Source organism: Hypanus sabinus, chromosome 1, assembly GCF_030144855.1.
Source record: "Hypanus sabinus isolate sHypSab1 chromosome 1, sHypSab1.hap1, whole genome shotgun sequence".
Lineage (NCBI taxonomy): Eukaryota > Metazoa > Chordata > Chondrichthyes > Myliobatiformes > Dasyatidae > Hypanus > Hypanus sabinus.
In genome coordinates this window covers 173,961,581-173,985,889 of record NC_082706.1, presented here as the reverse complement: position 1 = coordinate 173,985,889, position 24,309 = coordinate 173,961,581, and the positions used below count along the sequence as shown (strand labels likewise).

The following is a 24,309-nucleotide window of genomic DNA, read 5'->3' as shown; positions in this document are numbered from 1 at the left end:
TCCACATTAAGATTGAGTTTGGTCGTGCATCATTTACTCTTGCTGATGAAAGTTCCAAGTAAGAAATGTCCAGAATGATCCAAAGCCAGTGAGTATATGAAATATCATGGGGAGGTTTCAAACGCTGGACTACAATCTTCTAAGCTGCAGTTAGGCCTGCCAGCCAGACATTGTGTGTTTTTTCCGTAAGGGAGAGGTGTGAGTCATCATTTAGAAGATGTACAGCGGGGTCCATGGGTAATCGTACCCCCATTAGCTCAGTAAGAGTACCTTCCCCCACAAACCCTCTGCACTTTTGATCAGGACTGGTTTTGTTCACTCACATTACTTTTCTTACTGAAGTCCACCATCAATTCCTTGGCCTTACTGGCTAAGTGGATGGTTGCTATTGCAACACTGCTCAACCAACTGGTCTATCTCACTCCTGTATGCCTCCTTGTCACCATCTGAGATTCTGCCAACAATAAATATGTCATTGACAAATTTATAGATAGTGTTTGAGCTGTGCCTAGCCACACAGCTGTTCGTGTAGAGAGAATAAAGCCGTTGACTAAACAACATCCTTGCAGAGTGACAACCTTCACTGCCAGTGAGCAGGGGATATTATCTCCAATCTGCACTGACTATGGTCTTCTACTGTGGAAGTTAAGGATCTAGTTGCACTTTGGGGTACAGAGGTCCAAGTTTTGAAGCTTGTTGATTAGTACTGAGGGTCTGATGGTGTTGAACACTGAGCTCTAATCAATAAATAGCAGCCTGACACTTGTCCAGGGCCAGGTGAAGAGTCAGTGTAATTGCACACAACTATCGACATGTTGTGACAGTTCAACTGTTCAGTTACCATAAAGTCATAAATATATTCAAAGTTTAATCTATTAGTAGAATAGAATTGCTCCTTCCATGATATTGTTGAGGGATACAAGGAAATGGAGATTCAAATATAAAGGAGATAAGGAGCAAAAATCACAACCAGGTTCAGGAGTCCCGATAAAGGTTAACTGTTTTTCTTTTTTCCATTTATGCTACCTGGCCTGCTCAGTTCCTCCAGCAATTCTGTGAATTTGTTTGTATTGTTTTGGATTTCCAGCATCTGCAGATTTTCTTGTGCTTGCCAACATCGTCTTTAGCCCTTCCTGTAACAGGCCAGTGATTTACATGTTTTACTCTTAATTTAGAAAGGGATAGATGATGTGGAAATAACTGCAGTTAGGATATAAATGCATGGAATAACAGATACAAATTTGTAAGCAATGGACACTGCCTTGCTCCCTAAAATGATAGCTACAATGAAGCAATCAAGGTATTCTGCAGATGTCGTGGTATCTTGATGTTGATCTTGAGGTTTTGATGTTCTGATGAAAATTCTTAGCCCAAAACATCCATAGATGCTGCCCAACTTGCAGAGTTCCTCCAGTATGATAAGGCTGTAGCTACGGTGAAAGTTTTATTATCTAATATATGGGTTAGCTGTTATAGCTTCACATGATTAAATATAAACTCAGATGAGGTATAGCATCTGTACAATGTAATTCCAAACTTAAGAGATTTAAAACAATGGACAATACAGAATAAATGTTAAGATTTTATTTGTACTGATCATTTTTTCTCTCTGCAGTGGCCTTTTATTGAATTTCATATGCATATGTAGATAACTAGTCAATTCTTTAGAGAGTATACAATTATAAGTGTGAGATACAAAATGGGCTCAGGTAAAAAGAGTATTTAACACTATAACCTGCTTGCATTCACTTGTTCCTTGGTACACATTAGGGATGCAGAAACTGATCGCAGGAATGATATAATTAGTAACCTAGTTTTGAACTTATGACTTGATAATTAACCTTTCAATGTAATTCATCTAGGCTAAAAGCTCTAAATTTAAATTCTATACATGTAAAGAAAATGCTTATTACTACATTCCAATCTAGCCCTCTGCCACATATGGATATGGATATGGTATGCTTATTTCCCATCCTCAACCTTGCGAGAATAGGTTGAATGCCTTTTCTCCTTGCAGTGACAGAAGAGGAGAGGTGACCTGATAGAGGTATAGAAGTTGATGAAGGGCATTAATCGTGTGGATAGCCAGAGGCTTTTTCCCAGGGCTGAAATGGCTAACACGAGGGGGCATAGTTTTAAGGTGCTTGGAAATAGGTACAGAGGGGATGTCAGAGGTAAGTTTCCCTTGGTTCCAGCCTTCACCAACCTTTCTTCCATTGTTCCTCCACCTCCATCACTATCTCCACTCTTCCTTCCCTCCATCTGGCTTCATTTTCCAATCAAACCTTCCTTTACTGGATGCACCTTATTTGCCCCAGCCCTCCACTTCACTGCTTTGTAATGGCCATCTCCTCTCCACTCTTTCAATCCAAAAGGGCACTGACTAAAGCATTACCTGTCCATTTCTCTCCACAGATATTCCTCCACCAGTTTGTGATTTTTTTGCTCCAAATTTCTGCACCTGCAGTGTCTCATCTCCGATGTTTTTAGGACAAGCAGGACTTCCACTTTTGCCTTCCATACAACAAAAACAACTCTGCTACACCAGTGAGTACTGCCCAGACCTAGCAGAATTTCAGCTAACAAAGACAAATATACAAGTTTGTGCAAAGCTGTATACCACAACCAAAGAGGATCTAACTCAAATAAACCTATCATCATTTTGCTTAACAAATTGCCAACTCCACAAATTTTGCTGAGGTATTGAGAAAATTAGGTATGCCCAATATACAAATTCTTGAATGAATGTTGGGCATCTGCTCCAATTTAACCAGATAGTAAGTTTGCTGCCATTTATCCAGTAGAACAAAATTGAATCATCTCCTGTTGCACAGCAAGAAAATAAATCAAGACAACAAAATAGCTAACCTATCATTTGTGCTGGTGGACTGTGTAACAGCTTGGTCTATTTCTTATTTCAGTGACCTGTTTTTTGCAAAACACTTGTTGCCTGCCACCTTAAAACACCATTCCTTTCTTTTTACAATATTTTTATTCAGGAGAGAAAAAAAAACAAGATTTACAGAGTGCAACACATAGATACATCTCAACATAACTTGTGTACATTCATATATTGTAATAAAACTGATCAAAATGTTATAGCATAACACATAACGGTATACCACTCTGTAATCAAAAATTTAAAGATAAGACGTACATCATAAAATAATTTTTTTTTACATAAAAAAAGTCAACCTCCTACCAACTACCAAAGAAAAAGCTGATGGATGATAATGGATAACTAGAAAAAAAAAGACATATTCGCTTAAGAGGAGAAGATAAAAATATACATAAAAGCCTGTGCACAGTTAAACTTTATAAATTGGAACATTAATTTAGGAAACATCCGCAGAAATCATAAAGATTGCTTCGAATTTAAGACGAAGCAGCGAAATTTTTCTAAATCTAAATAAGACATAATATCACGTAGCCATTGAAGATGTGTAGGGGGGTAGACTCCTTCCATTTAAGCAAGATTGCTCTTCTTGCTAAAAGAGCAAAACACCATTCCAATCCCACTGTGACTTGTATCTGGAATCCTGGTCTGTTACAATGAATGCCTAACACAACCTTAAGGAACACTGCTCATTCTCTTTCTAAAGACAATAAAGCTTCAAGACTTGATATTGAATTCTTCAACTTCAGGTAACCGTTCTTGTCAATATCAGAACTGCCCATTTGGTTTTGTTTTTCTTCTTCTATTACATGCTGGTCATGTCACATAGGTTTGCTATTAGCAACACAAAATAGAAGACATGCTCCTAAGTGCCACCAAGTCATTCAATCCCATTGTCCCCCACTTCCCACCCACACTCTGTACATTTGAAAACTCTTTTCTCCTTCCCGGTTTTAACAAAGGCCAATGATGGAATGCCAACTGTCTCCTTTCGTAGATGCGGTCTGATCTGATGAATGTGTGTGGCATTTTCTATTTTTATTTCAGATTTCCTGCACCTGCAGTTTTTGATTTTCAAAGCAAAATCACATTTCATTGATCCAATGCTCATCTTTGAAAGACCACACCTCGTTAAGCACTTTCTTATCTTTACCATACAATCATAATCAATGTCAAAATAACCATAGACCTTTTTTTTTTAAAAGAAAATTATTTTTATCTTTAATATTCTAAGTTAAATGAAAGGATCACTTTGGCAAATTTACAAAGCAGAACTGATGAATATTTTTAATGCAACACCATACAATGTCAGTTTTTCCTTTTACTGTTGTCTTAACCTCTGGGTAAATGCTGTAAATACTGATTAAGATCAAACGAATTAATGAGTATTACAGCACTATGATTTTTATGTAGCATCCTTCTTTTCTTATCCTTTCCTATAACCCCGGCCTCGTTTTTTTTTTGACGGGGATACTTGCAGTTAACAGCAAAGGTCAACTAGCCCAGCTTTGAAAGCGACTCACAAACCAAATTTCTGTGTTGACAACCTAATTCTTTCAATTGCCATCAATGATCATTTGAAAAGTATGCCCAGTGTCCAAAAGTTTTAATATCATGCTGGCTAAGCACCAGATCACATTAAATAATCTGTGACAGCAGTTTATTGGGCAGCAAAAATTATACAGGATGCTAAAAGTTAGGAGAATGGAAAGATGATACAGATTGAAATCATAAACAAAATTAAAAATCCTATGTGAAATAATTACCATACAAACTCACCTTTTAGAGAAGTATTAGTCTGAAGTATATCATTTAGAATGTCACTAAAATCTCTCACTTTGCTTTATAAAGTCTATATAAGATATTCAAGATATTTACATTGAGCATTTTATAAATAACTAATTCACGTCAACTGAACTGTGCATTCAAATCTGCTAACATCACAATCCATAGAGGAGCCCTGATAGTAACTTGGAGATTTCTGTTAAACTGCACATGCATGGAAATCCCCAAGTACTGTAGCTGTCAATTTGTGAGCAATGATGATGAATGATGATACTAATGTTACAGTACAACAAGGGCTACTAGGTATAGTAGTACTCTGAATTAATGCGTGTATGTGAATCCACTTACTTTGTAGGTATTTTTCCATTAGCAATAACTCTCCACACTTCGATTATTTTCATTTTTGATTATGTAAGGAACTGCTCTTATGAGCTTGATAAATTATATCAAAATGTTCAACTTCCCATACTATGCTTTCTCAACAGCTTTTATTTCTGATGAAATATTTATACAGGATATTATTTTACTTCTGACACCTTGGTACAATGGAAATGAATCACTTGGTTGGAGGAACTGCCCCCCTCCCCACAAGCAAAACATTTCAGCAGCTTCTAGATATGACAAATTTTACCAGTAAAAAGCACTTCAAAAAGTTCTGTACTACGATAAAACAGGATTTACTTTCCTACCTTGCATTCTTGTTACTTTTGATCTTAGTGGTTGCTGTTGACTTGGGTTTCTTTTCCTTTGCTTCTTTGGACTCCTTGGGGTCTTTCTTTTCTTTTGGTTTTTTCTTTTTCTTTTTCTCTTCTGTTGAATTATCCACTGCTGTGCTAGAGATTACGAGTTGGTCAATCACCTTGGGAATGTTTTGCTCACCCCGAGCTTTAGCCTTAGCAATGGCCTCAGCTACAATGCGATTGGCTTTCTCTTGCATTCGCTGCTGATCCAGTGACTTTTGTCGTTCTTCTCCAGTTGCTAATTGAGAGTTTTGCCCACTAATCTGAGTCATGTCTGACTGAGTATCAGCCAATGTATTTGAAAGCAACTAAAAAGATGTGAAAGAAAATAAAAGATAAATTAAAAAGGCACGTTAATACTGTTTGAAATAGTGAACAAAACTTATTTGTCATCAGATAATATAACACTTAGTTTTATATTTGACAAATCTTAGCCCATTCTCAAACTAGATTGAATTTGCAAAATATATCAGATTAAGAAGGGGTGGGTTGGGTCTTTGACCAAATATTGTAATTCTAATTCCTCTGTAGTTATCAAAGTAACCCCTAAATTTCAACCAGGACTTCTTAAAAATAGTCCTCTCAATGATTTCCACCTTTGCCCACAGATGAAACAAAAGTAACTTAGTAATACAGTTCCACAGTCTAGTTTGTTCATAAAAGTTGGAGACTTCCATTTTTTGTATTTATGGTGATTTTCATTGATATCACTTTGATATGTATCATAAACAGAACATTTAAAAAACCATCATGATTACTGAATGTGGTGATTTTACCAATAACCATTGCAGCATTATACATTAGCTATTCATATAATAATTAGACAAAAATGACATTTGTGCCCCAGAATTTTCTCTCCTGAAAATACTCACCTACCTCGATCTTTCACTTCACAAGTTTCACCTTAACTTAAAGTTCTGGTCATTGTTCAATGTTTAGAAGTGTTAATCACAAGAAATTAATAAAATTGCACATAAACAGTTAACACTACAAAAGAAAAAGCATCAAGACCACATATCCAAGTGAGCAACCAATGTAGTCTAACTACTCATTCACAAGAACTATATATCTTGTCTTATTTTCTATCAATGTGTGCCAAGGAGGGAGTGGAAGAGAAAGAAAAGATCACAATTAATGCTATAGCATGAACTATCACCATCTAAAGAGAATTCCAGTCTTTGCAATGCTAGTCTCGCTCAGCCCTTTGCTCGTTTGCCTTTACAAAATATGTATCTTTACAACTGTCACCTGACAGCGGATTCTAGATTGTATTTATAACACCTTCCTGTTTTTGTAGCATGTCCTCGCATAGAAGGATCACACACCATATTCTAGTCACTTTAGAACATAGAATAGTACAGCACATTACAGGCCCTTCGGCCCACAATGTTGTGCTAACCCCCACCTTAAATTCCTCCATATACCTGTCTAGTAGTCTCTTAAACTTCACTAGTGTATCTGCCTCCACCACTGACTCAGGCAGTGCATTCCACGCACCAACCACTCTCTGAGTAAAAAACCTTCCTCTAATATCCCCCTTGAACTTCCCTCCCCTTACCATAAAGCCATGTCCTCTTGTACTGAGCAGTGGTGCCCTGGGGAAGAGGCACTGGCTGTCCACTCTGTCCATTCCTCTTAATATCTTGTACACCTCTATCATGTCTCCTCTCATCCTCCTTCTCTCCAAAGAGTAAAGCCCTAGCTCCCTTAATCTCTGATATAATCCATACTCTGTAAACCAGGCAGCATCCTGGTAAATCTCCTCTGTACCCTTTCTAATGCTTCCACATCCTTCCTATAGTGAGGCGACCAGAACTGGACACAGTACTCCAAGTGTGGCCTAACTAGAGTTTTATAGGTCACATACCCGGTGGCTGTAATGTACTAGCAATGTGCTCCAAAATTATTTGCCTACTTTGCTGTTTAAACCTATCTCAGTGAGAGCACCATGAGTAGAAAGCTGTCAAAAAGAGAGACTACTTTAGAGACTTTGACTGAAATGATTCAACAAATGTCAGAGAAACTTGAAAAATTGGATAAACTGGATGACTTGGAATCCAAGTTTAATTTGTTACAGAATTCCTTCGACCTGGTTAAATCTGAATTGAAAACGCTTAATTGGAAACTTGGAAGTATACAGCAGACTGTGAATGACCACAAAATTCGTATTAAGCTACATGAAGAATCTCTGCTGGTGTTGCAGAAGGATATCAAAGGTTTCAAGAGAATTTCTAAGGAACAACTTAAAAAATACGATGCGTTACTGAAGAAACTAGAGTTTTATAGAGCTGTATCATTCCATCGCGTCTCTTAAACTAAAATATCAACATCAACATATCAGTGAAGTACCATACTTGTCACCTTTGCTAAATTCTCTAAGTGGGATGCCAGCATAGGTGAAACAAGTATGTGAAGGACAGGCCAACATCCTCAGTCTGATTGATACTAGGTTCTTGAAATGCTCAATCCTGAGATCTGCAAGATATTGATCTTGTCAATATTGATAAGACAAGATCATGTATTCCACACTCCACACTTATCAATATTGATAAGACAAGATCATGTATTCCACACTCCACACTTATCAATATTTCCATTTAACTGTAGCTTGCCTTGCTGAACAACTGAAATGCATTTTCTTACTTTTCCTTGGTTCAAATACATTTGCCTCTCATCTGTGCAGATAATCAGACAATCTTATCCTCCTGCTATCTAAAGCTTTTCTCCAATCAACTGCACAGATTTTATTTCATCTGTAAATTCTGAAATCAACATTTAAATCACTGAGCTTTGTGGAATCCTCGTAACATACTTCATAATCACAAATATACGCATGGCACCATCCCAATGTTGTCTCCACTTTGTTGCTTTTCATTAGGCTCATGTGCCTTTGCTTTTTTTCACCATTTGGAAATAATTTAAACAAACAGTAGATTTGGCTAAAGGCAAATCTATTTTAATCAAACTTTCACTTGAAGCTCACTACTCTTAGAGTGCACAGCAATGAGATCAGTCCACATGAGACAGGGGTAGTTGGATTTGCATATACAAGTATACAACTGTGTTATTGCTGCTGAGTTTAAAAGTAGATGTGCTTTCCAGAGCCAAATACTCTGTTTATTTTCTATCCTGTAGTCAACAGTTTAAAAAATATTGGGATTTCCTGATGACAACCCTGTTAGAATATTTCAGCTTTCCTCTCTTCAAAGGTCTTCCAGCAAAAGATTTCCTTGCATGCAAGGTATGCTTTTGCTAGACTTGCAATTACTGCAGCTGCAGTCATCTTCCTGCATCTCATTCTCCCTTCTATCACATACCAAATGTGAGCTCTTCCTCTTCCCACTTTTGCTTTGACAGTAATTGAATTTTAAGTGGATCTGCCATAGAAGAGGCAGATGGCGCTTTAGGGAAGGATGGTTGGGCTTTCAGATAAATTGTATTCTATTTCCAATATTCTGTTATCCCCCTTTGCACTCCTGACACAGATTTGAGATGTGCAGAGTCTTTTCAAACTCCTCTACTTTGGGCCAGGAATGTTGCATTTTTTCATGAGGTACAACATTTGTGGAGTTTTCTCTGCTTCCCACAGGAAATATCTTGTCTTGCAGATCTCAGGATTGAGCATTTCAAGAATCTAGTATCAATCAGACTGAGGATGTTGGCCTGTCCTTCACATACTTGTTTCACCTATGCTGGCATCCCACTTAGAGAATTTAGCAAAGGTGACAAGTATGGTATGTTGATGTGCCTAATGAGATTACCCATGTCTCTGACACAGGAGAATGGAGATCATCGTTGTTCAGCAAACCATACAGCTTGTGGTGGATTTGAGATCTTGACAGGCACCGACACTGCTTTAGTCAACTGCAACAATGCCTGTCTGTGCTAAAAGTTGTCTAGGTTAAAGAATTGAGCAGTCTTTTCAGGTGACAATATAGATATCAATTATTGACAGTGGAGATATGTAGAAAGGCAGATTGGTGAAGTACCTTTGACTTTGGACATTGAATGTAAGACCCATCTTTTTATGCTTCACTGAGCAATGATGATTCAGGATCAGCCATTAAATGAACACATGAAAGTGTTTCATAAAACCACAAAACATAGGAGCTTAACTAGGCCATTCAGCCCATCAAGTTTACTCCAGCATTCCATCATATCTGATTTATTATCCCTCTCAATCCCAGTCTCCTGATTTCTCATAACTTTTGACATCACGACTAATCAAGAACCTACCAACCTCTGTTTTAAATATACTCAATGGCTAGCCTTCACAGCCGTTCAATGAATTGTCACAGCTGTAGCAATGAATTCCACAGATTTACCACCTTTGGCTAAAGAAATTCTTCCTTATAAATAGACATCCTTCTGTTCTGAGGCTGTGCCCTCTGGTCGCTGACTCACCCACCATAAGAAACATCTTTTCCATATTCACCCTATCTAAGCCATAAAATATTCAATAGGTTTCAATGAAATCTCTTCTCCCCTCATTTTTCTAAACTCGAGTTGAGTACAGACCCAGAACTAAATGCTCCTCATACATCAACTCACTTATTTCTGGAATTATTCTCGACAACCTCCTCTGGACCCTCTTGAATGCCATCACATCTTCTCTTAGATAAGGGGCCTGAAAATACTCATAAATTTCCAAATGTGTTCTGATCAATGCCTTGTAAAGCCTCATTACCCTTGCATTCTAGTCCCTATATGCTATAGCCTAATGACCAAGGTTAAGGTGATTATGATTCTGGAGAGGGATAAGAAGGGCTTTAACATTTTCCCATGTGGTATACTGGTCAGCCCCACTCCAGCAGGGAGCTTGCTCGATGTGAAGTGCAGTTTTGCAGTCAGAAGCAAAACTGGTGAAATGACACAAGCTTGCATGAGGACTGCATCTGGTTAGGTTCAAGGTTTGTATGTCATTTATGTAATATATGCAGAATTTTAACAGCTTTCACATGACAGCCAAATGAGGATTCTTTATAATTTCCATAAAGGCTTCTGTGAAGTTAATAAAAAAAAGCACAGCGACATGTGCAGCTTTTTGCATTTTTAAGACACTGGATTTGTTGCATGATGGAAAATTTGTTCATTTACCACTTGGACAGAATCAGCAGTAACAGTGGAACGAAGCATTTGAGAACAATGTGATAGCTTTTCGTGTAGCAGATGGCAAGACTGCCCTCTTCAATAACTACTACTAGTAACTGGTAGTCTGTAGGCATCTGTGCCATGGCCTTACCGCTAAATCAATAGCTTTTATAACAAGGAGACAACAGAGATACAAAAATCACAGATGAGCAGAATGGCAGGTAGTAGAAATTACAAAGAAATGAATAGATTACACAATGGTCAAAATCTGGACAAAGTCTGCCTGTTATATAGACAAACATCATATATCCTAGACCAGGGGTCAGCAACCTTTACCACTGAAAGAGCCACTTGGACCCGTTTCCCACAGAAAAGAAAACACTGGGAGCCGCAAAACCCGTTTGACATTTAAAATGAAATAACACTGCATACAACGTTTTTTTTGCCTTTATGCTATGTATAAACAAACTATAATGTGTTGCATTTATGAAATTGATGAACTCCTGCAGAGAAAACGAAATTACATTTCTGCATGCAACAAAAACATTTTGAACTCCGAAAAAAAGACGTTGGGTTGAAAGTTACTTTTAAGTAAAATATTCAATGTCTATTTGAGTCCTTCTTGTATTTATGAAAAACGCCGAACTTAAATTTTCCGCCAGCAGCAAACCAAAAATAACGTCAGCCAGCTGTCATCCTGAAAAATGAAAGGACTATTTCACTGAACAATGAAAAAATATGAATATGAGTAAAATAATAGGCAATTAAAATATTTATCATACTTGGTTAATGGGATTTCTGCTCCTGGACCTCAGCGCACAGCGTCTGCACATCAGGGCTGTATGATGTCACCTTCATCTTTACACAGGATCGCAAGCTGTCATCTGTGAGGTTTTCAATATCACTCCATTTGTGTTTCTGAGCAAGAACGGCCTTCTGACGGGCAACATCTTCAAGGTCTGCTGTCAAGCGTCTAAACTTGGACACCCATATGTCTTTGTCGGCTATGTCGGCCAGTTCCATCTCAAGATCAGGTTGACTCACACCTGCCAATGCAGTCGTATTCAGTAGGGAAGGATCGATGCTTAAGGGAGTGACCGGGAAGGATAATGTGTTTTTTTCCTCTCTGAACTCACAGAAGCGTTTCCCAAACGATGTTTGCATTGCGATGATTGCAGAATGTAAATACTCCGAAATTATCATGTCGTGACCTTGTTTGAACTCTCTCAAATTGGGGAAGTGAGACAAAGTGCCTTTCTGTAAATCTCTGGCAAGCACTGTCAACTTGCGCTCGAATGCCAAAACATCCTCCAACATGTGCAGGGCTGTACGTCCTTTCCCCTGAAGAGCTGTGTTCAGCGTGTTCAGGTGCGCTGTCATGTCTACCATGAAGTGTAGCTTTTCCAGCCACTCTGGCTGTTCCAGCTCAGGAAAGGTGAGCCCTTTGCTGCCCAGGAAAGTTTTCACTTCTTCCAGACACGCGACAAAGCGTTTCAGCACCTTCCGTCTGGACAGCCAGCGATAAAAACACGTTGTAGCGGTGTCAGTAAACTGCAGTCAAAGATAGCTTTATTCGAACTAAACAGCCTTGCTTTTCAGCTTCCCTCAACCCAGCCCCCATGGACGCAGATGCTGCAAAAGACGCGTACTCACAAACCCCCGTAGGCTATCTCCCTTAGCCGGAATGCTGGCTAATTGTGAGCCGTTTTATGATGTGGCAGGAAATGTGTCGCTACACTTAGGTTGTACAAGATCACCATAATTACATTTCAAAAGCTAACAAACTAACATAAAATACATTTTAATTAAATACTGACCAATTATTTCCCAAAGCCACAGGGAGCCGCAGCACAGAGGTGAAAGAGCCACAAATGGCTCGGGAGCCGCAGGTTGCCGACCCCCGTCCTAGACCAATAAGGATAAAACAATATTCCCCAAAGGATGGAAGTCTAGAAGTCAATTTGAGGAACAATGTATTGATCTTAAAGTACCACTAATAATTTTTATTTTAAAAAATCAAAAACGCTCAATTGACCTTAATACCCAAGGTGCTGATACCCAAGCCCAATTAGGCCAAACCTGGAATAACAGGAACAGCACTGGGCATATTGAGAGTATATGATCTTTGAAGGACTGTACTGTTAAATTCGTCAGACTGATAGCTGGATTTCCTGGGTGTGGTCTTCTGTATATCAGAGAGACCAAATGCAGGTTGGGAGTCCACTTCACTAAGCAATTACACTCCATCCGCCAGAAGTGGGATCTCCCATTGGCTATCTATTTTAATTCCACTTCCCCTTCCCATTCCAATGTCAATCCACGGCCTCTACTGTCTCGATGACTCAGGTTGCAGAAACAAAACTTTACATTCCATCTGGGTAACCTCCAACCTAATGACATGAACATCAATTTCTCGAACTTCTGGTAATGCCCCCCCCCCTCAACCATTCCCCATCCCCCTTTTCCTCTCACCCGACCTCCTCACCTGCCCATTGCCTCCCTCTTCCCCCATTTTCTTTCTTCCACGGCCATCTGTTGTCTCCTATTAAATTCCCCTCTCTCCAACCCTGTATCTCCTTCACCAATCAACTTTCCAGCTCTTTACTCCACCCCTCCACCTCCCAGTTACATCAATCATCTCTTGTTTCTTCCTCCCCTCCCCATCTTTCAAATCCACTCATCTTTTTTTCTCCAGTCCTCCTGTAGGTTTCAGCCCGAAACATCGACTGTATTTTTTTTGACCATAGATGCTGCCTGGCTTGCTGAGTTCCTCCAGTACTTTGTGTGTGTTTGCTGGATTTCCAGGTTCATTATAAAGAATAACCTCACAAATTTACATGGTACTTCAGGAATTGGTAAACTTGAGTGCTTTGTTCAAGTTCAAGATAGAAAGGGGGACCTTCAAGATAACAAGAGGCAGCCTTCTTGGGAAAAAAAATACAATGCCAAGTCTTTCAAGACTGAAGTTTGAAAATACCTCCAAAGACAGGTAGAAGTATTGTGTAAAGTTTAGTTTTCTCAAATGGCAATTGCCAGTTTTAATCTGAGACTGGTAAACCTTAAGCAAACAAAAATGTTAGGGATTAGGGTTTAATACGGGTTTGGAGAAATCAGGACTGATGAAGAGTCTCATCTCGAAACTTAGACACTTTATTCCTCTCCATACATGCTGTCCAACTTGCAAATCCTTCAGTATTTTGTGTCATTGCTCAAGATTTACAATATCTGCAGAATCTCACATTATGCAGATTGAATTGAATTGACTTTATTAGTTACATCCTTCATATACACGAGTAAAAATCCTTACATTACATCTCCATTCAAATGTGTAATTATAGTAATTTATAATAAATATTATGTACAACAGGTTAGTCAATATAACAGAAATACAAATTAAGCAGACTGATGGCCTGGTGAAAGAAGCTGTCCTGGAACCTGTTGGTCCTAGCTTTTATGCTGTGGTAGTTTCCTGGATGGCAGCAGCTGGAACAGTTTGTGACTGGGGTGACTCAGGTCTCCAATGATCCTTCGCGCCCTTTTTATACAACTGTCTTTGTAAATGTCCTGTATAGTGGGAAATTTACATCTACAGATGTGCTGGGCTGTCCTAACCACTCCCTGCAGAGCCCTGCGATTAAGGGAGGTACAGTTCCTATACCAGGCAGTGATGCATCCAGTCAAGATGCTCTCAATTGTGCCCATATAGAAAGTTCTTAGGATTTGGGGACCCATAGCAAACTTCAACCATCTGAGGTGAAAGAGGCGCTGTGTGCCTTTTCACCACACAGCCAGTATGTACAAACCACGTGAGATCCTCTGTGATGTTTATGCTGAGGAATTTAAAGATGTTCACCCTCTCAACCCCAGATCCATTGATGTCTATAGGGGTTAGATTTAGGTCAAGAACCAAACACAATCTTCTTTAATGGCTGAACAGGCTTGAAGACCTCAAGGTCCTATGCAGAAGGGCACTTCTCAACCAAAAAAGTCCTGAAAATTCATTTGTATTTGCTTTCATTCGTGTAACTGCTATGGGCTTGCAAATCAACCATGGATACAAGCAAAATGCCTGTTACAGTGAAGACTGGTATTATATTTGCACACCACACCGTGTCCCTTCAGTAAATGTGTGGCAGATTTGACCTCTGTTCCAGATGTTCTTCAGTTTAACCTCTGACATGGCCCCAACCCTCCCAATTCTGGTATGACTCTTCTCTGGGCGAAAGGATGGCAGAATTGAGCAAGTTGTTTGGTAGATGCACTATCAGTAACCATTCAAGTATACCCACTACTGAATATGTTAATTGTCACTTAGATGGTATAATTCACACTTCATGAAATGCATGGATTCAAGCTCTACAAGGGAGAGCATATAATCCCGACAACACTTTAGCATAGTTCTTGGGTACTTCCACAGGTAGAATTGAAAGTTTTCAAGTAAGTTTTTATGCAAAGTTACATCAGCTCCCTGGCAACTGCCCAAAGCTTCCCCACAGTATCCTAATATTTAATCATTAGGATAAATGAAAAGAATCCAATTACTTTATTGTTGTACACATTGTCTAGTTTCTACACTATGACAAGTGACTATATTTCAAAGCATCTAATTGGATGGCTCAAAGTACTAGAAAGCTGCAGATCATGAGGACACAACACTTTCCTGAAACATTTCAACTAAGGTAACGAGGATGTATTATCTGATTAGTAGCCTAGAGAGCAGGGCTACTAATGCTGAGATGCAAATTCAACCCACTGTGGCATGTATGGAATTTAAATTCCAGATTATGAACCAAATTTTAAAAAACTAGTCATTTGTAATGATGACCACACAACCACAGAAATGTCATAAAAATTCATTTGACTTGCTAATATCAGAATGCTCACCAGATCAGATTAGCCATTGATTTTAATGAATGGCGGAGCAGACGTGACAAGCCATATGGAAGGTAGAATAGGAAGTCACTATCTCAAGGAAGTAAGCAGATAGACAGCAGGAAATATAAACTTCCTAGCCTGATAACTATGACAGGAAAAGTGCTGGAACCCATAACGAAGTAGATTAACATATGGAAATAATGCTGGAAAATGGCTCTGTGCACAAGATTAGTCACAATCTTCATGAATGGTGGGAAAGACTCAAGAAACTGGATGGTCTTGTCCTGTTCCAAATGTCATTCATTTGTTTCACATCCACCCAAGTAGCCTCTATGTACTTGCTCCATGGAACAATAACTGCTGGTGAATTATAAAAACGAGAAAATCTGCAGATGCTGGAAATCCAAAGCAACACACACAAAATGCTGGAGGAACTCAGCAGGCTACATAACATCTATGGCAAAGAGTGAACAGTCAAAGTTTTTGACCGAGACCCTTCACCAAGACTGGAAAGGAAAGGGGAGAAGTCCGAGTGACTTTGATGAACCATACACAATGGCAAATAATGAGCCTTGAATGTTGGAAAAAATACATTCCACCAAAGGCTGCAATAGGCTTGCACAAAATATCACAAGTGCTGCTACATGCATCAAAATGGACAATGATCGATCAAGCATATAATTCATACCTGTTGAACTCTGAGGAAATAACAGGCAGTATAGACAAAGGAGACAGCAGTTGTTTATTTGTATTTTCAGAAGTCATTGGACAAGGAGCCACATGAGGCTGCTAAACAAATTTAAGGAACACGGTATTACAGGAAAGATACCAGCATGGACAGAAGATTGGTTGAATGGCAGGAACAAAGAGTGTGAATAAAGGGGGCCTTTTCTGGTTGGCTTCCTTTCACATTATATGTCAATGATTTGGATGACAGAATTGATTGATCTGTAGCCAAGTTTGCAGACTATATGAAGATAGGTGGAGGAGCAAGTAGTGTTGAGGGAGCAGGGTGTTTGCAGAAAGACAAAGGCATAGACTATTTTCTAATCAGGGAGAAAATTCAAAAATCAGATGCAAATGGACTTGGAAATCCTTGTGCAAGATTCCTGACAAGTTAACTTGCAGGTTGAGTCTAGTAAGGAAGGCAAATGCAACATTAGCATTCATTTCGAGAGGATAAGAATAGGAATGCATAGATGTAATTCTGAGGCTTCATAAGGCATTTGTCAGACTGCAGTTGGAGAATCATGGGCAGTTTTAGGCCCCTTATCCAATGAAGGATGTGCTGGCATTGGAGAGAGTCCAGAGGAAGTTCACAAGAACGATCCTGGAAATGACAGAGTTAACATACGAGGATTGTTTGATGCTTCTGCACTTGTACTCACTGGAGTTCAGAAGAATGAAGGAGAATCTCATTGAAACTTGTTGAATATTGAAAGGCCTAAATAAAGTGGATCTGGAGAGGACATTTCCTATAGTGGGTGAGTCGAGAAAGAGAGGGCATAGTCTCAAAATAGAAGGACATCCATTTTGAACAGGGATGAGGAGGAGTTTCTTCAACCAGAAGGCAGTGAATCTGTGGAATTCACATAATTGTTGTCATCTAAGCCTTACTATTAGAATTGCAAACAAGCAGCACAACCTTTGAGGTCTTTCAAAGGCCATGGGATTGAGTGATAATAGGGCATAGCTTAATCTTGTATTGCCTCCAAAAATACAATTCAAACAATGCAAGCACGAGAAAATCTGTAGACGCTGGAAATTCAAGTAACACACATAAAATGCTGGTGGAATGCAGCAGGCCAGGCAGCATCTATAGGAACAAGTACAGTCAACGTTTCGGGTTGAGACCCTTCGTCAGAACACCTATGCTCTGTCCGTCAGAGGAAGCAGGATCTCCCAGTGGCCACACATTTTAATTCCACGTCCCATTCCCATTCCAATGTGTCAATCCATGGCCTCCTCTACTGTTGAGATGAAGCCACACTCAGCAACACCTTATATTCCATCTGGGTAGCCTCCAACTTGAAGGCATGAACATTGATTTCTCTAACGTCTGTTAATGTCCCTCCTCCCCTTCTTACCCCACCCCTAATTTTTAAACTAAAATTTTTTTCCTCTTTCCCTCTCCCAACAACTCATTGCTTGTTCTCTATCTTCTTCTGGTGCTCCCCTCCCACATTCTTTCTTCCAAGGTCTTCCATCCTATGATACTCCCCATTCACCAGCTTTGTATCCCTTTTGCCAATCAACTGCCCAGCTCTTACCTTCATCCCTCCCTCTCCTGCCTTCTATCATTTCAGATCTCCCCCTCCCCCTTTCAAATCTCTTACTATCTCTTTTTCCGTTAGTCCTGACAAGGGGTCCGACCCAAAACGTCAACTGCATTTCTTCCTATAGATGCTGCCTGGCCTGCTGCATTCCACCAGCATTTTGTGTGTGTTAATTCAAACTGTGCTTGGCTGCTTTAAGTGTCAAGAGTAGATATCTTCTTCAGTTCCTGCCAAGCAGCACATTTCTCAGTTGAATGATTGGGGAGAGAGCAAAGATAGTACTTTGACCTCATCTTCGATGATTCCGTCTCTATTATATCCCTACCTCCAATATTATAGAAAGAGGATAAAGTTTCTGTTATTCTCTTCACTGCTGCTTTGCTTTTTGAAATGGTGGAAATAGGAAGCTCTGCAAGACAAATGTCCCAGATGATAACACGTCTTTTCACCTGTTTCCTCCCTTTTTACAGTATTCAGGATCATCTCTGGGATTAGGGCATCCCATTTCTTCACTGGCATAGATGATTAAATGCAACAGAATGAGTTTTTCACCTTTGTTTTTAGCAAAGATTTAAATAAAATGTTTAACTGTACAGTAAATACATTAAAAATTTCAAGGTAATAAGGACCACAAGGCCATAGACATAGGAGCAGAATTGGACTTACTGAGGCTGCTCCACTATCCCAACGTATTATCTCTCTCAACCCCATTCTCCTGCCTTCTCCCTGTAACCTTTGAAGCTCTGACCATTCAAAACCCTATCAACTTCCGTTTTAAATATAACTAATGACTTGGCCAACACAACCATCTATGGCAATGAATGCCACAAGTTCTACAGTCTGGCAAAAGAAATTCTTCATCTCTTCCTGCCACCTTAACAGGGATACAGTTCCACTTGGTGAGACCCGACATAAATTGGAGGACCACTTTGTTAAGTGCCCCCACTAAGAACAAAATTTCTGGCCAACCATTTTAATTCCTATATCCTTCCCATTCTGGCATGTCAATCCACAGTCTCCTCTTTTGCCTTTGGTGATGCCATTCTCAGGTTGCAGGAGCAACACTTACATTCCTTCTAGGTAGCTTCCAACCTTAATAGTATGAATATCGATTTCTCCTTCACATAATTTCTTTCTGTACCCCTTCCCTTTCCCACTGCAGACTCTTACCTCTTCTCCTCGCCTGCTTATCATCTCCCCCCTGGTGCCCCTCCTTCTCTCCTGCTCCCATGGCCCACTCTCTTCTATCAAATTCCTTATTCTCCAGCCCTTTACCTTCCCATCCATCTGACTTCACCTATCACCTTCCGTACTAGTCCCCTTTTTCCTTCCTCCACCATTTTATTCTGGCATCTTCCCCTTCCTTCTCAGACCTGAAGAAGTGTCTTGGCCTGAAATGTCGACTGTTTATTCATTGCCATAGATGCTTCCTGACCTGCTAAAGTTGCTCCAGCATTTTCTGTGAGATGCTCTGGATTTCCAGCAACTGCAGTATCTCTTGTGTTAATGATAATTACTAACCCCTTTTCTCTTGCAAGTACGTTTTGAACAGACATTTTCCCTTGGCACTAAACTACACTTATACAGCTTCCGTAATGCCTCTAGTACTTAATCATTAAAATTTATGCCCTAAACGAGAGACTGCTCCATGTACTTTTCATTATTCCTCCAAAATGATTTATGCTACATTCTTAGAGAATCATCCATTCACTGCTTGGAAAATTATGACATAGATCAGTACTAATCTGACAGATACCCCGACAGGGGTTCCCAACCTGGGATCCATGAACCCCTCGGTTAGTGGTATGGATCCAAAGCATAATAAAGACTGGGAAGCCCCACCCTAAGATAACTCTTAGGTACTTCCCTCATCTTTTGTAAAACTCATTTTGTTTGTAAACATTGTATACATTTAAGTGTATTTGTCTTTATACTCTAAAGCTCCTTTTATTGGCTTCACTTGCACCTCATCTGAACTCAAAACATCTGAGCTGCATCCCAAACAGTAAATCTAAGCACCTTTTAGGAATAATGAACAGACTTATCATTAACACTCAACATGATCAACCACTTGAATTGCAGCACATTCACATACTTTTACAGTATTATACAAAAACCCTTTCCATTCAGGACACATCATTGAGCCATAGGACAATCCTGAGAAAAGCAAAAGATTTCATGTACATGGAAGAAAAACAAACTATTGGGATATGAAATATTGCATATGATTCTTTTTAAAAAGGCTTATTTCTACTGGAAAACAAATTCCGATGGATCTTGATAGTACATTAATGTTCATTACATCTTTTATTGATTGTTGGTATCTAAAGTTCTGCAATTTTTCCAATTTAGCTTTCAAGGTAATCTAAAAATTGTTATAGATTTCAAAATTGAAAAATCCTCTGTGCTCCCTTTAAATCGGGCTTTCATTAGCACTAATAAATAGCCCCAAAGCTGTTTTAATAACTGATTCTCTCATACCTTATTTTCTATTGATTTGGGAAATCTGAAAAGCTCCAATTCAGTTTTAATCTACTTCAACTAAATTACTGGTTTCACCCACTTTCTACTAGCTGCAGAACCAAACCAAGAGGGCAACTAGAAAGTTACATTATATGGAAAAATGTTTTATCATTGACCTAGACGTATTCAAAAAAGTTCATCACAAATAAATTTTTAGTGCAATTTCCCCAAACTGAAGCTCTTGGTCCACCCTTGACACATCAAAATAATAATAGGCAACCTAACTATTTAAAGCTGCCTGCCATTCAATATGATCGGAACTGATCAAAACCAGGCCTCAACATCCCCTTTTATGCCACATCCACAACTCCTCAATGCACTATACTTTCAAAAACTTATCTACCTCCATTTTAAGTACTTATGGAACTAGCTGCCACAATTCTCTAGAGCAGAATTCCAGAGATTCAGCTTCTGAGAAAAACTATTTCTATATTTCTCCAAATGATCAATCCCTTCAAACAGCTTCCTCTTTTGAGACCCTATGCTTAGTCCCTACAACTACCTCAACATGTGCCCTTGGAATATAAAGTGATCTTACTGAAACATCTCTTTTCTGGGCTCAAAAACAAAATGCACAACCAATCTGTTTAGCTGTTCTTGTCAATCCCGGGATTGACTTGATGAATCTCTTTAGAAATGCCTTCATGGTTACTATATCCTTCTTAAGCAGGGGAACAGAACTTGTACATAGTACTCCAGGTGTGGCACAGAAACTGCAAAGTCCTCAAGACACAGAATTCACAGAATTCCTTCTGTCACCCTGATAGCCAAAGATACATCATTGAAAGCTTCAGGTTTGAGTGATCCTTCTGCACATACCCAAAAAAAATTGACTGAAAATTTTCTGCCTATGTTGAAGAAAAAAAGTGAACAGCAGCTGACAAATAATGTATAAGCAGAGGAGAGAAAAAGAAAATCAGACAACAAGTGTACAAATGTGAATACTGAACAGGTTACAGCTGAAAACCCATCTGTCAGACTGAGTGTCATTTCTGTCAGGTTCATTTATACTTGGATTTTAAGATTATGAGCAAACAAATGTGGACAGGAACCTGCACAATGCTATAGGAAAGAAACTGATTCAGATGACCATTCCTTATAAAATCATAGTAAGTTCAGCAACTTGTTCCTCAAAAACATAAAAATATACAGATATCACAAAGCAGTTCAGACATTTTCAATGTTTAATTTTATAATACTGTAGGTTCATTGATCTATAAACCAAAGATATAAGAGTACACACTCTCACGCGTCATTAGCAGATGAGGAAAATATTTTGGACAGATTGTGTTTATAGAAACAGCATTTCAATTCAGTCACAATTTTTACCATTATTCAGATTCCCCATACCAATGAAAGATCTAAACTGTTCCAATATTAAATGAATATTAATTTGCTATAATTTCTTTTAAATTGGAGAAAGCTAAAACTATGCATGCAAACTTACTTACAAATAATTATATCTCAAAATGATACAGTACAAAAGGACCATCCAGCACTGTACCAACTGCAGAGATTTTTAAACAAATGGCTACGGCTTAGTCAGGTGTCAGATTTTTTTTGCCATTTCACAGACTCAAACAGAATCTCAACTCAAGGCAACATTACTCAAGGATCTGTGATTTAAGATCAAGACAGACCTCATCAAGAAACCAAAACAAAGAATTAATAGTGTTCCCCACAGATTAATGACATTCTGCCAGCTTGTTACCAAATTCATACTCTGGCCCAAAGGAATATATTGGAACTTTTAAATGCAATTAATATTATACACAGCATTATCATAGTGTATGGGACCAAATTTCCCATATACAAGTCAGGGCAGTCCCTCAGCATCAAGGCTATTTTGCTTATACTCCAGTTTTGTGGGTTCCATGTTGGCTGGTGAAGTCAATGTGTAACCCACATATCCTTCCACTGACGAGGCAGATAATGCTTGGAAGGATAGCAGATAAGTGATCTAGGGAGTAGTACTCTACTCTTAATGTTCATGCAGGGCATCTGCATTCTCCCAATATAGGACCTGAATTTCCCATAATTACCTTGAATGTTCATTTGCCATTACCCTACCTGGCTGATGTGTTGTGCCAAGGTTACACATTGAGGCTTTGGAAACATTCTTGAATCATTTTCCAGGACACACACCACTAGGTTTAGAAACAATTATTATCGTAAACCATCAGGGAACCCTTGAACCAGAGGGTATAATATAACTTCACTCACCCCACTGAACTATTCCCAGAACTGATACACTCACTTTCAAGAGCTCTTCATCTCATGTTCTCAAAATTTATTGCTTATTTATTATTTGCTTGTTTATTTTAGTTCTTCTTAGCATTTATTGTGAATGCCCACAAGAAAATGAATCTCATGGTTCTATATGGTGATATATGTAACTTTGGTAATAAATTTACATTGAACATTGAATTTTCTTCATCACCTTCATTGTTGCCATTTTTGGAATAGCAAGAGCTTTAACAATCTGCTGTCGGGCATACAAATCATATAGCCTGTCGACTGTAGTTGGTGCAACACAGACAAAAGGCTGAAGGAACTCACCAGGCCAGGCAGCATCTAAGAAAAGAAGTATAGTTGACGCCTTGGCCTGAAATGTGGTCTGTATCTTTTTCCCTTCAATGCTGCCTGGCTCACTGAGTTCCTCCAGCATTTTGTGTGCTCTGCTGGAAATCCAGGCATCGGCAGATTTTTTCTTGCTTGCAACTGTAATTGGCACTTCGATGCCAACGATGGTGGCTTTTAAAAGGGTGCTGACTTAGCTCATATTTCTCACCGGTGGATTTCAGAAGCATACAGTAATGACAAAAATTAAAGAAACCAAAGGTGTATTTCACTGCCAACAATAGCCTTTGCTAAGAGCTTTCATCTGAGATATGAAAAAGTGGTTAATATTTTCCAGAGCCTCGAGTGTAGGTGCTGTTAAAAGAGGCAAATTTGTAGCAGTTCGGTGGGCAGGAAGGATCAAAAAGATGATCTTTGTAATGTGCAAGGTCCTTTCCTCTGTGTTTCAGTCAATGAGTCAGATACTGAAAACAGGAGCAAGCTCCGTCTAACACGATCATCACTAACCATCAACTTCACTACTTTTCCCACCTTTTTCATCCCTTAAGTACTAACATAACAAGTTAATATCTTGGAGCTCACTCTCCAAATAAGCACAACTGCCATGCTCAGTAAAAGAGATTATCAGCAACAATATTGTGGGTTAGGAAGCTAAAGGTAAAGGAATCCTTAGTGGGCGGTGATCATAATATGATAGAATCAATCCTACAGTTTGAGAAGCTAAAATCAGATGTATCAGTATTACAGTGGAGTAAAGAGAATTACAGAGACAGGAGAGGGGAACTGACTAAAGTTGATAGGAAGGGGACACTAGCAGAGATGACAGCAAAACACCAACAACTGGAATTACTGGGGGCAATTTGGAAGGCACAAGATAGATACATCGCATAGATGAAGAATAATTCTAAAGGGATTAGTGGAGTGGATTAGTCGATTAGTGGATTAGGGATCGGTGACTAGTAGAATGCCGCAGGGATCTCGGTGACTAGTGGAGTGCCGCAGGAATCTGTCCTGGGACCCCTGCTATTTCTGATTTTTATAAATGAGCTGGACGCAGAGGCGGAAGGATGGGTGAGTAAGTTTGCGGATGACACGAAGATTGGAGGAGTTGTGGATGGAGCTGTAGGTGGTCGAAGGTTACAAGAGGATATAGACAGGCTGCAGAGTTGGGCAGAAAAGTGGCAGATGGAGTTCAATCTGGACAAGTGTAAGGTGATGCAATTTGGAAGGTCAAACCAGAAGACTGAATACAGGATTAATGGTCAGTTACTTAAGAGTGTGGATGAACAAAGGGACCTTGGGGTTCAAATCCATACATCCCTCAAGGTTGCTGCACAGGTTGATAGGGAAGTTAAGAAGGCCTATGGGATGCTAAGCTTCATTAACAGGGGGACTGAGTTCAAGAGTAGAGAAGTCATGTTGCAACTCCACAAATCTCTGGTGAGACTGCACAGAGTATTGTGTTCAATTCTGGTCACCTCATTATAGGAAGGATGTGGAAGCTATAGAGAGGGTGCAGAGGAGATTTACCAGGGTGTTGCCT

General features: G+C 39.2%; 2 protein-coding genes across 6 annotated transcripts in view; both read right to left on the bottom strand.

The window, feature by feature from the left end:
* The window catches only part of chd7 (chromodomain helicase DNA binding protein 7), a 225,670-nt gene that overhangs the window by 145,037 nt on the left and 56,324 nt on the right, over nt 1-24,309 (bottom strand). For all 5 annotated transcript variants that reach the window (XM_059981663.1, XM_059981655.1, XM_059981646.1 and 2 more), the window contains exon 3: nt 5,371-5,729. In XM_059981663.1, the coding sequence (XP_059837646.1) occupies nt 5,371-5,729 (359 nt within the window). The remainder of the gene's footprint in view (nt 1-5,370; nt 5,730-24,309) is intronic.
* Nucleotides 10,866-12,409, bottom strand: LOC132400598 (general transcription factor II-I repeat domain-containing protein 2-like). Its single transcript, XM_059981702.1, has 2 exons — nt 11,295-12,409; nt 10,866-11,209 (listed from the first exon to the last, which is right to left on the bottom strand). The coding sequence occupies exon 1, from the start codon at nt 11,899-11,901 to the stop codon at nt 11,299-11,301; it is 603 nt and encodes a 200-aa protein (XP_059837685.1). The 5' UTR covers nt 11,902-12,409; the 3' UTR covers nt 10,866-11,209; nt 11,295-11,298.

What these genes read in the sequence shown, in the direction of transcription:
- LOC132400598 (XM_059981702.1), bottom strand. Translation starts at nt 11,901, where the DNA reads ATGGTAGACATGACAGCGCACCTGAACACGCTGAACACAGCTCTTCAG.